Source organism: Aotus nancymaae, unplaced genomic scaffold (genome assembly GCF_030222135.1).
Source record: "Aotus nancymaae isolate 86718 unplaced genomic scaffold, 86718_ANA_hifiasm-v0.15.2.pri h1tg000115l, whole genome shotgun sequence".
Taxonomy (NCBI): domain Eukaryota; kingdom Metazoa; phylum Chordata; class Mammalia; order Primates; family Aotidae; genus Aotus; species Aotus nancymaae.
Genome location: NW_026988530.1, coordinates 9,679,489 through 9,696,273, shown reverse-complemented (window position 1 = coordinate 9,696,273; position 16,785 = coordinate 9,679,489). Strand labels below are relative to the sequence as shown.

At 40.0% G+C, this 16,785-nt stretch overlaps 1 protein-coding gene across 2 annotated transcripts in view; it reads right to left on the bottom strand.

Annotated features, from left to right (window-relative positions):
* Positions 1–16,785, bottom strand: part of SH3RF1 (SH3 domain containing ring finger 1) — a 194,935-nt gene that overhangs the window by 67,641 nt on the left and 110,509 nt on the right. For both annotated transcript variants that reach the window (XM_021674007.2, XM_021674006.2), the window contains exons 3-4: positions 1,195–1,470; positions 268–363 (exon numbers count right to left, since the gene is read on the bottom strand). In XM_021674007.2, coding sequence (XP_021529682.2) covers positions 268–363; positions 1,195–1,470 — 372 coding nt within the window. The remainder of the gene's footprint in view (positions 1–267; positions 364–1,194; positions 1,471–16,785) is intronic.

Below are 16,785 nucleotides of genomic sequence, written 5' to 3'. Positions count from 1 at the left end.
GTGACCGACAGTAAGCATACAGTGACATTTAACAAGACATAGGAATGCTTTTAGCAGGGAGAAAAAGTAAAGAGTTTCAAGTATCTCACTGTCTTCAATAATTGTAGGATAGGACGTAGGCATTCTTCCTGATCTGTCCAGTGATCTGTAACAGGGCATTCCTGGTGCTTTTTGTTGTAAGGACTTCTCAGTACTCAAATTGCATAATTAAGATGTATTTAGTAAGCTGAATATTAACACAGTACAAGTTTCCACAGATTAATTTACCTCAACATATGAAATTGGAAATATTCCTATCTTGTCTGCCAGCATTCCTTCAGCCCAGTTTTCATCCACTCTTCGGATCACAGTCAGAACATCATCCTGAAGAAACAGCAAATCATTAATCTACCTGATCATTAAGCTGTACCATTAAGCTTATCATTTAATTTTCCTTTTCAATAAAGAGACTCATGTTTTAAAGAGTACATGAATAAAAATGCTATGACATATCTTCAGTTCATGAATTAAATGTTTTCATGAATTAAATGGTAGCTACCAGTCCACCTGGTATCCTTTCCATCTGTTGTAAAGCCATGAACTCTATGCAAGGAAGCTGGCTGCTAACTTTGTTAAGATCTACAAATTGCAACCTCAAATGCTACCTACCCTAGTCTCCTGAGTTTCTGTTTTAGATTGATTCTCAGATGCTTCTCGTTTTCTGAAAATAAACCAAACACTTACTCAAAGGCACCTCCTACTGCCTTTCTTCACAAAAATCACAATATTCTTCTGAAAACTCCAAACCATTTTATCAATTTGGTAGATATATTCTTGTATGCTTTTAGGCAAAGAAATCTACATATAAAATAAGAAAGTAATGACATTTCATTTTGTTATTCATAATTCAGTACTTTAAAATCTCTGAGTGGTGCATACACTTTTTAAAGTGGCTTAGAAATAAATTCAGACTCTAAATATGAAAATGACACCACATAGAGCATCGACCAAAATAATCTTTCATATAAGAAATCTGTGCGCAAAATTACCTTCCTTGTGACTTAAAGACTGCTTCTAGGCATTTTTAGAAGCACAGTGAAATAGTTCACACAAAACTATTGTATTGTTTTGCAAAAGGCAACACAAGCTATATTCCCATGTATCTGGGTACAGAGGTAGAGCTGGCAACCAGAAGACAAGCACATCCGACCTTACCTTTGCGAACGGAAGGCAATCTTTGTCTGCTTCCTTGTCTTTCACTTCAAAGTCATAAAGTGCTTTGCACTGAGGTGGGGGCTGAGGTAATGGTTTAATAATCTGCACAAAGTTGGTGGGGAAAAAGCCATGGATTCCATTGACTTCCCCATGGTACCAATTTTCATCCACTTGTCTTCGCAAAATGATGATGTCACCTTTGCTGAATTTCAGGTCTCCAGGCTCTTTGCCTTCATAGTTGTATAATGCTTTGGCACATGGTAACTGAGGTATACCCTTTAAAAAGAAAAGAGGATGAATTTTAATAAAATGATGGTCCTAAAATGTCGCTGAAAATATAGCTGCATTATCATTGTTTCAAAGTCAAGGTCAAATCCATACTGTACCCCTTGAAGAAAATCTCACACAAAAACCATAATATACATGTTACCAATAAATAAAAAATACAAAATAATTGTCCATAGTGAAATAAGAACAGTACAACACCCATGCACCAGCCATGATTTAGCCTTCTATTCTTCCTTTATTTATTTCTTATTTTTTATATATATTTTTTATTGTACTTTAGGTTCTGGGGTACATGTGCAGTTCATGCAGGATTGTTGCATAGGTACATACATGGCAATGTGGTTTGCTGCTTCCATCCCCCCATCACCTAACATTTTTCCCCATGCTATCCCTCCCCAACCTCCCTACCCTCCGCTGTCCCTTAGTACCCCTCAACAGACACCAGTGTGTGATGCTCCCCTCCCTGTGTCCATGTGTTCTCATTGTTCAACACCCACCTATGAGTGAGAACATGCGGTGTTTGATTTTCTGCTTTTGTGTCAGTTTGCTGAGAACGATAGTTTCCAGATTCATCCATGTCCCTACAAAGGACACAAACTCATCATTTTTCATGGCTGCATGGTATTCCATGGTGTATATGTGCCACATTTTCCTTGTCCAGTCTACCATCAATGGGCATTTGGGTTGGTTCCAGGTCTCTGCTATTGTAAACAGTGCCGCAATGAACATACGTGTGCATGTGTCTTTATAACAGAATGATTTATAATCCTTGGGATATATACCCAGTAATGGGATTGCTGGGTCAAATGGAATTTCTATTTCTAGATCCTTGAGGAATTGCCACACTGTCTTTCACAATGGTTGAACTAATTTACACTCCAACCAACAGTGTAAAAGTGTTCCTATTTCTCCACATCCTCTCCAGCATCTGTTGTCTCCTCATTTTTAATGATTGGCATTCTAACTGGCATGAGATAGTATCTCAATGTAGTTTTGATTTGCATTTCTCTAATGACCAGTGATGATGAACATTTTTTCATGTGCTTGTTGGGCTCATATACGTCTTCTTTTATAAAGAGTCTGTTCATGTTCTTCGCCTACTTTTGATTGCATTTGTTTTCTTCTTGTAAATCTGTTTTAGTTCTTTGTAGATTCTGGATTTTAGTCCTTTGTCAGATGGGTAGACTGCAAAAATTTTTTCCCATTCTGTTGGTTGCCAGTTCACTCTAATGATTGTTTCTTTTGCTGTACAGAAGCTCTGGAGTTTAATTAGATCCCATTTGTCTATTTTGGCTTTTGTTGCCATTGCTTTTGGTGTTGTAGCCATGAAATCCTTACCTATGCCTATGTCCCGAACAGTTTCACCTAGGTTTTCTTCTGGGTTTTTATGGTGTTATGTCTTATGATTAGATCTTTAATCCATCTGGAGTTAATTTCAGTGTAAGGTGTCAGGAAGAGGTCCACTTTCTGCTTTCTGCACGTTGCTAGCCAGTTTTCCCAACACCACTTATTAAACAGGGAATCCTTTCCCCATTGCTTGTTTTTGTCAGGTTTGTCAAAGATCAGATGATTGTAGGTGTGTGTTGCTTCTGAGGCCTCTATTCTGTTCCATTGGTCTATGTCTCTGTTTTGATACCACCACTATGCTGCTTTGATTACTATGGCCTTGCAGTATAGTTTGAAGTCACGCAGCATGATGCCTCCAGTATTGTACTTTTTGCTTAGGATTGTTTTGTCTATGTGGGCTCTCTTTTGGCTCCATATGAAGTTTGAAGTGGTTTTTTCCAGTTCTGTGAAGGTCACTGGTAGCTTGATAGAGAGAGCATTGAATCTACAAATTACTTTGGGCAGTATGGCCATTTTCATGATATTGATTCTTCCCACCCATGAGCATGGAATGTTTTTCCATCTGTTTGTGTCCTCTTATTTCCTTGAACAGTAGTTTATAGTTCTCCTGGAAGAGGTCCTTTACATTTTTTGTTGGTTGTATTCCTAGGTATTTTATTCTCTTTGTAGCAATTGTGAATGGGAGTTTGCTCTTGATTTGGCTCTCTGTCTGTTATTGGTGTATAGGAATGCTTGTGATTTCTGCACATTGATTTTGTATCCTGAGACTGTGCTCAAGTTGCTTGTCAGTTTAAGGAGATTTGGGGCTGAGACAATGGAGTCTTCTAAATAGACAGTCATGTTGTCTGCAAATAGAGACAATTTGACTTCCTCTTTTCCTAACTGAATACCTTTATTTCTTTTTCTTCCTTGATTGCTCTGGCTAGAACTTCCAATACTATATTGAATAGGAGTGGTGAGAGAGGGCATTCTTCTCTTGTGCCAGATTTCAAAAGGAATGCTTCCAGTTTTTGCCAGTTCAGTATGATATTGGCTGTAGGTTTGTAATAAATAGCTTTTATTATTTTGTGATACATTCCACCGATACCTAGTTTATTGAGGGTTTTTAGCATAAATGGCTGTTGAATTTTGTCAAAGGCATTCTCTGCATCTATTGAGATGATCATGTGGTTTTTGTCTTTGGTTCTGTTTATGTGATGGATTACGTTAATAGACTTGTGTATATTGAACCAGCCTTGCATCCCCAGGATGAAGCCTACTTGATCATGATGAATAACCTTTTTGATTTGCTGTTGCATTCGGTTTGCCAGTATTGAAGATTTTTGCATCTATGTTCATGGATATTGACCTGAAGTCTTCTTTTTCAGTTGAGTCTCTGCCCAGTTTTGGTATCAAGATGATGTTGGTCTCATAAAATGAGTTGGTGAGGATTCCCTTATTTGTACTGTTTGGAATAGTTTCAGAAGGAATGGTACCAGCTCCTCTTTGTACATCTGGTAGAATTCAGCTGTAAACCCATCTGAACCTGGACTTTTTTTGGTTGGTAGGCTATTAATTGCTGCCTCAACTTCAGCCCTTGTTATTGGTCTATTCAGGGTTTCAGCTTCTTCCTGGTTTAGGCTTGGGAGGGTGCAAGTGTCCAGGAATTTATCCATTTCTTCCAGATTTACTGGTTTGTGTGCATAGAGGTGTTTGTAGTAATTGCTGATGGTAGTTTGTTTCTATGGAATTGGTGGTGATATCTCCTTTATCTTTTTTTTATTGCATCTATTTGATTCTTCTCTCTTTTCTTTTTTATTATCTGGCTAGTGGTCTATTTTGTTGATCTTTTCAAAAAACCAGCTCCTAGATTTGTTGATTTTTTTGAAGGGTTTCTATCTCCTTCAGTTCTGCTATGATCTTAGTTATTTCTTGTCTTCTGCTAGCTTTTGAGTTTTTTTGATCTTCCTCCTCCAGCTCTTTCAATTTTGATGATAGGGTGTCGAATTTAGATCTTTCCTTGTTCCTCATGTGGGCATTTATTGCTATGAATTTCCCTCTAGACACTGCTTTAAATGTGTTGCAGAGATTCTGATATGTTGTGTCTTCATTCTCGTTGGTTTTGAAGAACAATTTTATTTCTGTCTTCATTTCATTGTTTATCCAGTCGACATTCAGGAGCCAGTTGTTCAGTTTCCATGAAATTGTGTGGTTTTGAGTCAGTTTCTTAATCCTGAGTTCTAATTTGATTGCACTGTAGTCTGAGAGACTGCTTGTTATGATTTCCATGCTTTTGCATTTGCTGAGGAGTGATTTACTTCCAATTATGTGGTCGATTTTAGAGTAAGTGTGACGTGGTGCTGAGAAGAATGTATACTCTGTGGATTTGGGGTGGAGAGTTCTGTAAACATCTATTATGTTTGTTTGGTCCAGATCTGCATTCAAGTCCTGGATATCCTTGTTGATTTCCTGTCTCATTGATTTGTCTAATATTGACAGTGGAGTGTTAAAGTCTCCCACTATTACTGTGCAGGAGTCTAAGTCTCTTTGTAGGTTGTTAAGGGCTTGCTTTATGTATCTGGGTGCTCCTGTATTGGGTGCATACATATTTAGAATAGTTAGGTCTTCTTGTTGTAATGATTCTTTTATCATTATGTAATGCCCTTCTCTGTCTCTTTTGATTTTTGTTGGTTGAAAGTCCATTTTATCAGAGACTAGGATCGCCACTGCTTTTTTTTGCTTTCCGTTTGCTTGGTAAGTCTTCTTCCATCTCTTTATTTTGAGTTTATGTGTGTCTTTGCATGTGAGATGGGTTTCCTGAATACGGCACACCAATTGTTCTTGGCTTTTTATCCAATTTGCCAGTCTGTGTCTTTTGATTGGGGCATTTAATCCATTTACATTTAATGTTAATTTATTATGTGTGAATTTTATCCTGCCATTCTGTTACTGGTTGGTTATTTTGCCCTTTGTCTGGCGTAATTTCTTCATTGTGTCATTGGTCTTTAACATTTGGTTCTGTTTTGCAGTGGCTGGTACTGGTTTTTCCTTTCTGTGTTTAGTGCTTCCTTCAGGAGCTCTTGTAGGGTAGGTCTGGTAGTGATGAAATCTCTCAGCAATTGCTTGTCCATAAAGGATTTTATTTCTCCTTCACTTATGAAGCTTAGTTTGGCTGGATATGAAATTCTAGGTTGAAAGTTCTTTTCTTTAAGGATGTTGGATATTGGTCCCCACTCTCTTCTAGCTTGTAGGATTTCTGCTGAGAGATCCACTGTGAGTCTGATGGGCTTCCCTTTGTGGGTTTCCCGACTTTTCTCTCTGGCTTCCCTTAGCACTTTTTCCCTGGTTTCAACCCTGGTAAATGTGATGATTATGTGTCTTGAGGTTGCTCTTCTAGAGGAGTATCATTGTGTTCTCTGTATTTCCTGTATTTGAATGTTGGCCTGTCTTGCTAGGTTGGGGAAATTCTCCTGGATAATATCCTGAAGAGTGTCTTCCAGCTTGGATTCATTCTCCCTGTCATCTTCCGGTACACCAATCAAGTGTAAATTACGTCTTTTCACATAATCCCATATTCCTTGGAGGCTCTGTTAATTTCTTTTCATTCTTTTTTCTCTTTCTTGCCTTCTCATTTCATTGAGTTGAGTTGATCTTCAATCTCTGATATCCTTTCCTCTCCTTGATCAATTCAGCTACTGAAACTTGTGTATGCTTCTTGAAATTCTCGTGTTGTATTTTTCAGCTCCATCAAGTCGTTTATGTTCTTCTCTAAGCTGTTTATTCTAGTTAGCATTTCGTCTAACCTTTTCTCAAGGTTCTTAGTTTCTTTGTATTGGGTTAGAACATGTTCTTTTAGCTCAGAGAAGTTAGTTATTACCCACCTTCTGAAGCCTGTTTCTGTCAATTCATCAGACTCATTGTCCATCCTGCTTTGTTCCCTTGCTGGTGAGGAGTTGTAATCCCTTGGAGGAGGAGAGGCGTTCTGGTTTTTGGTGTTTCATCCTTTTTGTGCTGGTTTCTTCCCATGTTCCTGGATTCATCTACCTGTGGTCTTTGTAGTTGGTGACTTTTGGATGGGGTCTCTGAGTGGATGTCCTTTTTGTTGATGTTGAAGTTATTTATTTCTGTTTTTTAGTTTTCCTTCTAACAGTAAGGCACCTCTGCTGTATGACTGCTGGAGGTCCACTCCAGACCTTGCTTGTCTGGGGATCACCTGCGGCAGCTGCAGAACAGTAAGGGTTGCTGCCAGTTTCTTCTTCTGTTATCTTTGTCCCAGAAGGGTACCTGCCAGATGTCAGCCTAAGCTCTTCTTTATATGTTGTCTCTTTGGGTATATGGGGGTCAGGGAGCTGCTAGAGGAGACAGTCTGTCCCTTATAGGAACTCAAGTGCTGAGCTGAGAGCTCCGTTGTTCTGTTCAGAGCTGCTGGGCAGGTACATTTAAGTCTGCTGCAGTGGAACTCATAACCACCTTTTTTCCCAGGTGCTCTGTCCTGGGAAGGTGAGGCTTTATTTATAAGTTCCTGACATGCTGCTGCCTTTTTTCAGAGATGCCCTGCCCAGCAAGGAGGTAGTCTAGTTACAGTCTGCCAGCAGAGGTGTTGCTGAGCTGCCGTGGGCTCTGCCTAGCTGCTGTTTGAACTTCCTTGTGGTTTTGTTTACAGAGGTACAGTTAGAACTGCCTCAGTAATGGCAGTCTGCCTTAGTAATGGCGGACTGCCTCAGTAAAGGCGGATTGCCTTGCTAATGCCAGATTGCCTTGGTAGTGGTAGATTGTCTCGGTAATGGCTGATGCCCTTCCCCCAACCCAGATGGACCATCTTGGGTCCAGCTGCACTTGCTGTGAAACTCTCAGTCCAGAGCATTTGAGATTGCTGGCCTTTGTTGGGGTGGGACCCACTTAGCCAGATCACCTGGCTCCCTGTTTCAGCCCCCTTTTTTTCAGTTGATTGGGCGGTTCTGTCTCCCAGGCATTCCAGGTGTCAGTTGCAACAGCTGCCCAGATCTGTGTGAGTTTTTGTGCAAAGACCCATGGTGCCAGCTGAAACAGCTGTGCTGCAAACTCGTGGTGCTTTTCAGCCCAGGAATCTCCTGGTCTGTGGCAGTAAAAACTCCTTTAGAAATGCAGTGATCACTCACCCTCCGCATCGTTCTCGCTGGAAGCTGCACTCCAGAGCTGTTCCTATTTGGCCATCTTGGATCCCAACCAGCCTTCTATTCTTAAGATTAACTTAGTAGGGGTTTTGCCTTGTGTCTTTGAGGTTTTTAGCAGATGAAAGCATGACTGCCAGGTCTGCCTCTCAAGAACTTGTAAATACAAGCTTAACTTCCTACATTAACTACTTTATTCATCAGGATAAATGATAAACACTGATGAGAAAAATTTAAACCAAGCAAGCACAATTTATTAATTTACTAACTGCTCTTAAATTTGGCTTTTGGGCAAATCTCTCTTCCTGATATTGCTTTTTATTTTCTTTTTCTTTTTCTTTTTTTTTTTTTTTAATAAAGACGGGGTTTCACAATGTTGGTCAGGCTGGTCTTGAACTCCTGACCTGAGATGATCCACCTGCCTTGGCCTCCAAAGTGCTTGGATTACAGGCGTGAGCCACCATGCCCAGCCCCTGATACTGGTTTTAATGTGGACAGTAGGTCTTACTCTTTCATGAGCTCATGAGTATTTAATGAGGGTCTCTCTGTGCATGAGTCTGGATACAGCAGTGAGTGAGACAGTCACAGTCCCTGCCCTCCCAAAGTTTATAATCTTAAGTGTATAGACATATGGTCTTTTACAATCTAAGATCATTCAACTTTGCTCTTTCCTGGAAGAGAGTGCATTGTTAGGCTGATAAGAGATGAGGAATTTTGTGTGCATAACCCCCAGTGCAATTTAATCATCAACTGATTAATGTGATACTTTTCAGTGGCATTGGGGGTGCCCAATCTTGAGTATCAGTTGTCACTTTAAGATCTTTGGCCTCTCTGGGCACTGCTATGCATCGTTAATTCAGGAGATAAATGGCAAATCCAATATGTCTATAATAATTGCCTAAACAAAATCTTGTTTTTAGTGTCTTTATTTACTTATTCACTCATCCAGAAAACATTTATCAAGCTTTCACTTTTTTTTTTTTAAAGACAGAGTCTTGCTCTGTCACCCAGGCTGGAGGGCAGTGACGCAATCTTGGCTCACTGCAACCTCCACCTCCAGGGTTCAAGTGATTCTAATGCCTCAGCCTCCCGAGTAGCTGGGATTGTAGGCATGTGCCACCACGTTTGGCTCAGTTTTGTATTTTTAGTAGAGATAGGGTTTCACCATGTTGGTCAGGCTGTTCTTGAACTCCTGACCTCAAATAATCCACCCACCTCAGCCTCCCATAGTGCTGGGATTACAGGCATTAGCCATCGCAGCTGGCCCAAGCTTTTATTTTTTACCAGGCAATGTGCTCGTGGTGACAACTTAAAGAGGAATAAAACAGTTCTTTTCTTAAAGGGTATTAGTAATAACTATAATACAGTTCAATAATGCAATTCTAAAGATATGCACGCCATTTATGGGGACAAAGAACATAGGTCTCTGGTGTTTGGTGAGTAGGAAAATGAAAGACTTCCTGGAGGAAATGGCACATGAGCCAAGACTTAAAGGATGCACAGGAATTAGCTGGCAAGGCTGAAGTGAATGAACGAAAGAGAAAACTGAGGGCATTTCAAGCAGAGGAGATGGCACCAGCAAAGACATGGAGGGGAGAAGTCACATGTGCAGCGGGACTGAGGAGCACAGAGAATGCCATATTCCTGGATAAGAATGATGGCACATAAACGAGAGGTAAACAGAGGCCAGTTTATGGAGGGTCTTGTATAACATATGAAAGCGTTTTGATTGCTGTGTTCTTCTGGCAATACGTCATTTACATATGTTTAATGCACAAATGGACTTCAGTCCCATGTGATGGACAGATCGGTCTGGTATTAGTGTAGAACATAGACATGAAGTGGGCAGGCAGGCAGACAGCCAGGTGCAAAGCACAGGCCTCAACTCATTGAATATGTTTTAAGTTTAATCTTTCCAATGAAGTAGAGCAATATAGTTAGCATTACTTACATCATTGTCTGCCCCTCAACCTATAAAAAGTGGATCAAAGTTTTATACCTTTGATGGCAACAGAACTTCATAACACAGTTCTCAAAAATTAGTTTCATTTCTACTTAGAGACTTAGAGTCTGGACTACCTATAAGCCAAATTGTTTTGCTAAATATTTGTTTAGGAATATTGATTATTGCTCTCAAAACGCTATTGGCAATCATCTTGCCTTGGCTTGGTCCATGTGATGTTGTGGTTGGTTAATGAGAACTTCTCTGAGGTCAATGTCCTGGGAAGACAGGGGTTGAGCCTTCCAGGGGTAATGCTACCCTCCTGTGCCCTCTGACTTTCAGACTCCGTCTTAAGATCTGGCCTCTAATGGCGTCACTCCTGTTATTCTGCCTTGACCTAATTTCGTTAGCAATTCTGCTGTGCCCAGAAATGAACTGCCCACCAGGAACTCTGGCCATTCACAATGCTGTGTACTTTGGTCACATTACATTAGTGTCCAATTCTAGGGAAAGAAGAATTCAAATTTTTCTGTACCCTCACAGAAGGCTCATTATATTCTCCACTATATTATGTATTTCTTCAAGGCTAGTTATCACAGCTTAACAATATTTCCAAAAATAGGTTTGAGGAAATAATAGTAAAACACAGCAATCTCTAACAGTAAACAGCAATCTCTCTACAGAGAGAGAGAGAGAGAGAGAGAGAGAGAGAGAGAGAGAGAGAACTAGCAAGTACTATACTAAAACTCTTATACAATAGCTAAAGAGACTGATCAGGCAGTATAGGGTACTGGTTGGAAGCACAACTCCAGAGTCAGATTGCAGGGTGTGAATCCCACTTATTAGCTGTGTGATTTGGGGCAGCTTAATTCTCTGTGCCTCTTTCTTCATTTGGGTTGTTGTGAAGATTTAGTGAATTCATGTATATAAGCCACGCCTTAAATGGCCCAGCAGGCAGTACATGCTACATGTGTGAACCATCATCATCGTCATCATCACCCAGTGTAAAAAGCCTCTTCACCAGTGAAATGGGGCACCTGACAATGTACTTGTCTCTCCACAGCTGGATGCTTTCCCTTTTAGATGAATTCACATAGCAATTACATTTTTAATACATATTCACTATATAACAATGCAAAGAATGCTCCTCCTAGGAAGCGTTCAGGATTTTGAAATGTGCATTTCTGAAGCAGACATTTGTTTTCTGAGTAGAATCCATTCATCTTCTGGTTGAACAGAAGAAATTACAAATTCACTGACATGCACCGTTTAATAGGGGATGGCATTTTAGATGTGGCTGTAGTTCATCTTGACAGGGCTAATGTAAGGCATTGGAAGCCTGCATGAATTAATTGAAAATCCCATTACAAACCTGGTGACAAATAACTCTATTCACCATTATGGGCTGTTTTCTTCCCCACCTCAATTAGCTCTGTTTGGCCCACTCTGTACAAATCCATGCCAGCCAAATCCATGCACCAAGATACAGATTTAGCACTCTTAGAAACCAGTCTGAACTGCTCCTTGAAGAGATCTGTAAAATTCCGAACGACCCACAATATGGTTCTCTTGTGATATGCTGATGTGGGAACTGAAGGAATTTATTTCTTTACAGATCACTTCCACACACCAGTGGCCTAATGGACTTATTAACTTTTCCACAAAGCAAATTACATGTTCCTAAAATCATCAAGTATTCTAATAGACCAATGGCAAGGAGAAAGCTTACTATGATAACAGTGATATACATTATGGTTAGCTTAGGGTTACATTTCCATGATGCAACTGAAAATTCATGAATGCACCCCAACTTGCTAAATCTTGACTGCAAAGATTGTTTCAATGATCAGTAACCACAAAAAAAAAATTCATAAAGCTTATGACAGTCTAACCCATGGACAAACATTTGTGCATCTGGCTGTGTTTTTCTATGGTATTCTTTTTCAATTAAATTCTAAGAGGATAGAAAGCCAGTCTGGGTCAAGTTTCTGAAAAGAAGGTTTCCCACATTAAATAAAATAAATTCTATGATGATTTGAAATCAAGCAAAGTTCAGCGATCTTTGAAAGACTTATTCCCACACAGACTGCAGATGATTAAGGATAAATGGTTAAACGACTTGGAAAAGCAATAAAAGAACACATTTTTCTTTTGCAACATCTGAAAGATAAAGCCAAAACAAATGGTCTGATAGCCTAGGACTACTCTATGGATAAAATATGTCCAGAGCCCACGGAGGCACTGCCCTCCCATTCATCTCCTTCGAAAGGTCTGAGAGTCGTGTCATCACTGGGCCCTCTGCCCTCCAAGCCTTCTGCAGGCTTTCCAAACTGCTGCTTTTCTTCTGTATCCTCTCATCAGGCCAGCGCCCCCAAGGATCCACAGAGCTTACATTTCACTTGGAGACTTTCACTTGGCTACACATGAAAGAGAGGCTTAAAAGGAGAGAAAGCCAAAGAGAAACCGACTCTGTGGTCTAACCTTGGGTTTGCGGCTGTCATTCACACTGCCGGCTTTATCAAAAAGCTTGGCAATTTACACAGGCAAAGTATTACAACAATTCTGTATCTCGAATACATTTTGATAAACATCTACTATTTCACTGACTAAAAAAAAATATGTATGATAGTGGACCAGCTTTACATTTCAAATAATTTTTGTTTCCAAACCATACATACAGGTTATCTTATAAGGCATTAAAATCCTCATGTGATCTGCATATAAATATTTTTGATTAAATGTTTTAGATTTCCATTTCCACACCATCAACTGTATTCCAGTATATCTGGGAAATGCTACTTCATGATCTAGCTGAGATTCTAACAGGTAAATAAAATATTCACTGCCAATTTATTTTATAGACTTTAAATGCCAATGCCCAGATGTACATGCAAGACAGCCTCTCTAAATTTAAATTCCTTCATGCATTTCTTACTGCTCCATAAAGTAAAAAAGATTCAATGACCTACTAAAAAGAAAATCTAGAAGACACTCTTATAGTGGGAACAGCTGTATAAAGTGTATAATTTAATAACTCGGTTATATCTAAATTGGCACCAACTTTGGCTGATTTTAACTTGACTATCAGAAACTTTCCAGAAAGAACTGAGGCACAAAGAAATCATAGTAATATAAAGTACTACATAGAGTAACAAGTAGAAAAATGGATTGAAGAAACATTTTTTTAAAAATGTCTTTTGGGCCAGGCACAGTAGCTTACACCAGTAATCCCAGCACTTTGGGCAGCTGAGGCAGACGGTTCGCTTCGGTCTAGGGAGTTCAAGACCAGCCTGGATGACATGGTAAAACTCATCTCTATAAAAAGTACAAAAATTACCTGAGCATGGTGGTACACACCTATAGTCCCAGCTACTTGGGAGGCTGAGGCAGAAGGCAGAGGTTGCAGCAAGTCAAGATGGTGCCACTGTACTCCAGCCTGGGCAACAGAGTGATACTCAGTGTCCAAAAAAAGAAAAAAAAGCCTTTTGTATAATAAAAAACATGTTGGCTTTTCCCTACAAAGTAAAATATCTGTTAAGACATAACAGTATTTCACGAAAATATTGTTTCTTTAACAGTTAATAACTCTAAAGTATTGTTCTCAAGATGTCTGGGTCAGATAATCATTCAAATATGATTTGGCTATCACTTGAAATGTTTTAACTTCAACGACGGCCAAGACGAATATTACAAGTTTTATTTTTCCAAAGTAACATCAGAAGGGACTGAGAATCCCATAATTCCACAATAGTCCATCTTTCATTTGTTCTTTCCTTTAACATTTATTTGTGGAGAGCACTGTACTGGCGAATTTTTATCTACAATCATTTTCTTAATCTTCTATCTCCCAGCTACCCCAAACTCACTACATAAAATTTTCTAATCATACTAACTTCACTTTGAAGATGGCAGCTGCAAATAAACAGAAATTAAGACAAAACATGTTTCTTCATTCACATTGCCCTTATTCTACTATCCCAGCATCCCCTTTCCTTGCATATTCATTTTCTCCAGCTTTCTCCTGAAGTAGACACGGCAGGCAGCCAGCCTCCCTCCTTTATTCCAGTCCTGGCTCCAGTTCCACACCAGCTCAAGAATGTGGGCTGACCAAGGCCAGCCTCTGGGCTTTTTTAGTGCCTGGTGGCTCCTCAGCACACACTCTGTGCTCTCTGCTGCCCTCCTCACACTCAGCTGTGGGCTCCACACACTCTATCCTCTCCCTACCCAGCTCCTCCAATCCAATCCATCAACGCTAATGAAGTGTCTAACTCAGCTCTTGACCAAATTATAGTTTCTAGCAGCCTTGCTGTTTTGGAGGCGCATTAATGGTTTCGGGGGCGGGGTAGAGGAAGAGAAAAAAGAAAACTAGAGATAAAGGAGAGTAGATAAAGCAGTAGCTTTCCTGCCAGTCTCCCTGGCTGTGCTATCATCATTAATTAATCATTTGCATCATGAACTTAGCTGAAGTCAAGAGTATATCCAAACACCCAGAAAAAAAAATGAAGAACAGAGTTTTCCAAATTCAAAATTAAAAAATGCTATTAGAATCTTCATTAAATTTTTTCTAGAAACTACAATACAGAGAACAAACTGAAATACATTTGTCCCACCACCTTGATTTTCCTCTCCCACTAGCACAGGAGAGCCTGAGGGGGCACTTGGGAGAATGTTTAAAAGGCAGTGTTGTAGGAAAAGTGGGCTAAGGGGCACTGCTTAGGAAATATCTATATTTAGGTGTCAGAAAAAAGAGATAGATAGGAAACTAAAGAGGTAGGACAAAAACCAGCAAACTAGAACCAGAGTAACAAGGATAATTCCTGAAACACGGTTTTGTCCACATCACCTATGTCTTTACAATCTGGAGACAGTTCCCAATTACCTCTTAAATCACATTAATGTTCTAACTCATAAGTTTTATGGCCCTCCATTTGGATCATCCATTCCACCTCATATTTTTTACCCTCAGCAAGCAAACCAGTCTGCTGTCATCACCTCCAACTTCACACATGCCATTTCTCCTCCACCAAAATTCATGGAGATCAGCTGATTTCTCCCTCCACCTCCCTCATTTCTCCTTCCACCTCCCTGCCCTGTGTATGTATGTTGCACCTCCTGATAACTACCCTGCATTTCTTTCTCTTGGATTTTCATGTCTGTCTAGGATGACTACTTTTGTTGTTTGGAATTAGGTATAAATGAGGCCAAGATCAATGATCTGATTCTTGTGTAGGTCGATAGGACAGTCTCTATTTCCTAGATGTGACAGCCACTACTTGTCCATCAGGACCCAGCCCAGGCATTGCCTCCTTGGGGAAGCTTCTCCCAACCTTCCCCTACCCAAGTCTGGAGAAGGTTCTGCTCTTTTTATGTACACCTTAAGTGTGCCTTATGAATACTGTTATGGCCATCATCTCACTCAGTTTACAACCCATTTCTCCCTGCTAGACTGTAACCTTCTGGAGACCTGGGACTATATGTGTTAAGTATCTTTGTATCATGAGTATCTACTTCAGTGTCTGTTAAAAAAATTCTTGCTGAATGAATAAATGAAAGAACAAAAGTTGTCCCAGTAGGCTGAGACAGGTGTGGACAGGTAAGTGGAAAAAAGAGCACATCTAATGGAAAAGCAAGTAAAAAGATGATTCTACTGACAGGCTCAGCAGCTTTACACAAATTACAAAATATATACAAACACGTATTTATGTGTCTCTGGGAACTCCTCATGAATGGTAGACTGCTGATCCATCCTTTTGAAACTGTCCTCCACAGTAGGTAGTGGGCACTTGATTCTGAGACATGGGAGCTACAGAAATACTGAAGGAGACATTTTCATTCCCACTTCCTAGGCTGCTGGGAAACCTGGGCACACTAAGGTGCTACAGAAAAACCTGGGGAAATGTGAGCAAGCACTGTGAATTGGCATCTACTTCGCTGTGTTCTAGACACTAGAACTAAAACAGTCCATTCTGGAAATGGGCAGTTGAGGGTCTTATACTAAGCAAATGGCTGGCATTTGAAAAATATGAAACAAATTATGTAGCAAACTACAGCAAATAAATATTTTCCTTACAAAATCATTTGGTGGTTATGAGGAAATAGTCATGCAGTTGATATATAGCATTTTTCTTGGATGGCCTTAAAAAGCGGGTACCCAACTGACAGATAAATCATTAAAGAAAACAAATTTTATATATTTCTCTGAGGGAAGATAGCTATTGAAAATGCAGTCACTAAAGTGAAATGCAGGAAGTTCATGTCACTCACTGCCCTGAATATTAGTTTTCTGTTTCATCACGATTAATAATTACAATAGTATTTTGCAGAGAGCAGGAATATTTATTGGGAAAATTTCCTGCAGTAACTCGAGTTACCATCTTGAGGACTCATCACAGGATGGGGACTATTTCCTGGTAAAAGGCCAAGTTTCTAACTATTTGAAAAACAGATTCCTGGCAAAGAATCTGCCCTTTCCAGCCACTGCCCTGCCCTAGGCCTCCAACCTGACCCTGGGGCATAGGGCTAAATAGGGAGGAATGACCATGTACCAGGAATTCTGCTTGCATCTTATCTAATCCTTACAGAAATCCAGGAAGGTAAGGAGAGTCAGAAATACAAAGGGAGAGGGGTGTGTGAGAACATGTTTTAGTATCAAAGGGGTTGGGTAACAGCCACATGTAGTGGCTCATGGCTGCAAACCAAGAACTTTGGGAGGCTGAGGCAGGCAGATCACTTGAAGCCAGGAGTTCACAACCAGTCTGGGTGACCTGGTGAAACTCTGTCTCTACAAAAAGAAAGAAAGAAAAAAAAAAACTAGCCAGGCGTGGTGGTGTATGACTGTAGTTCCAGCTACTTGGGAGGCTGAGGTGGAAGGATCACCTGAGCCTG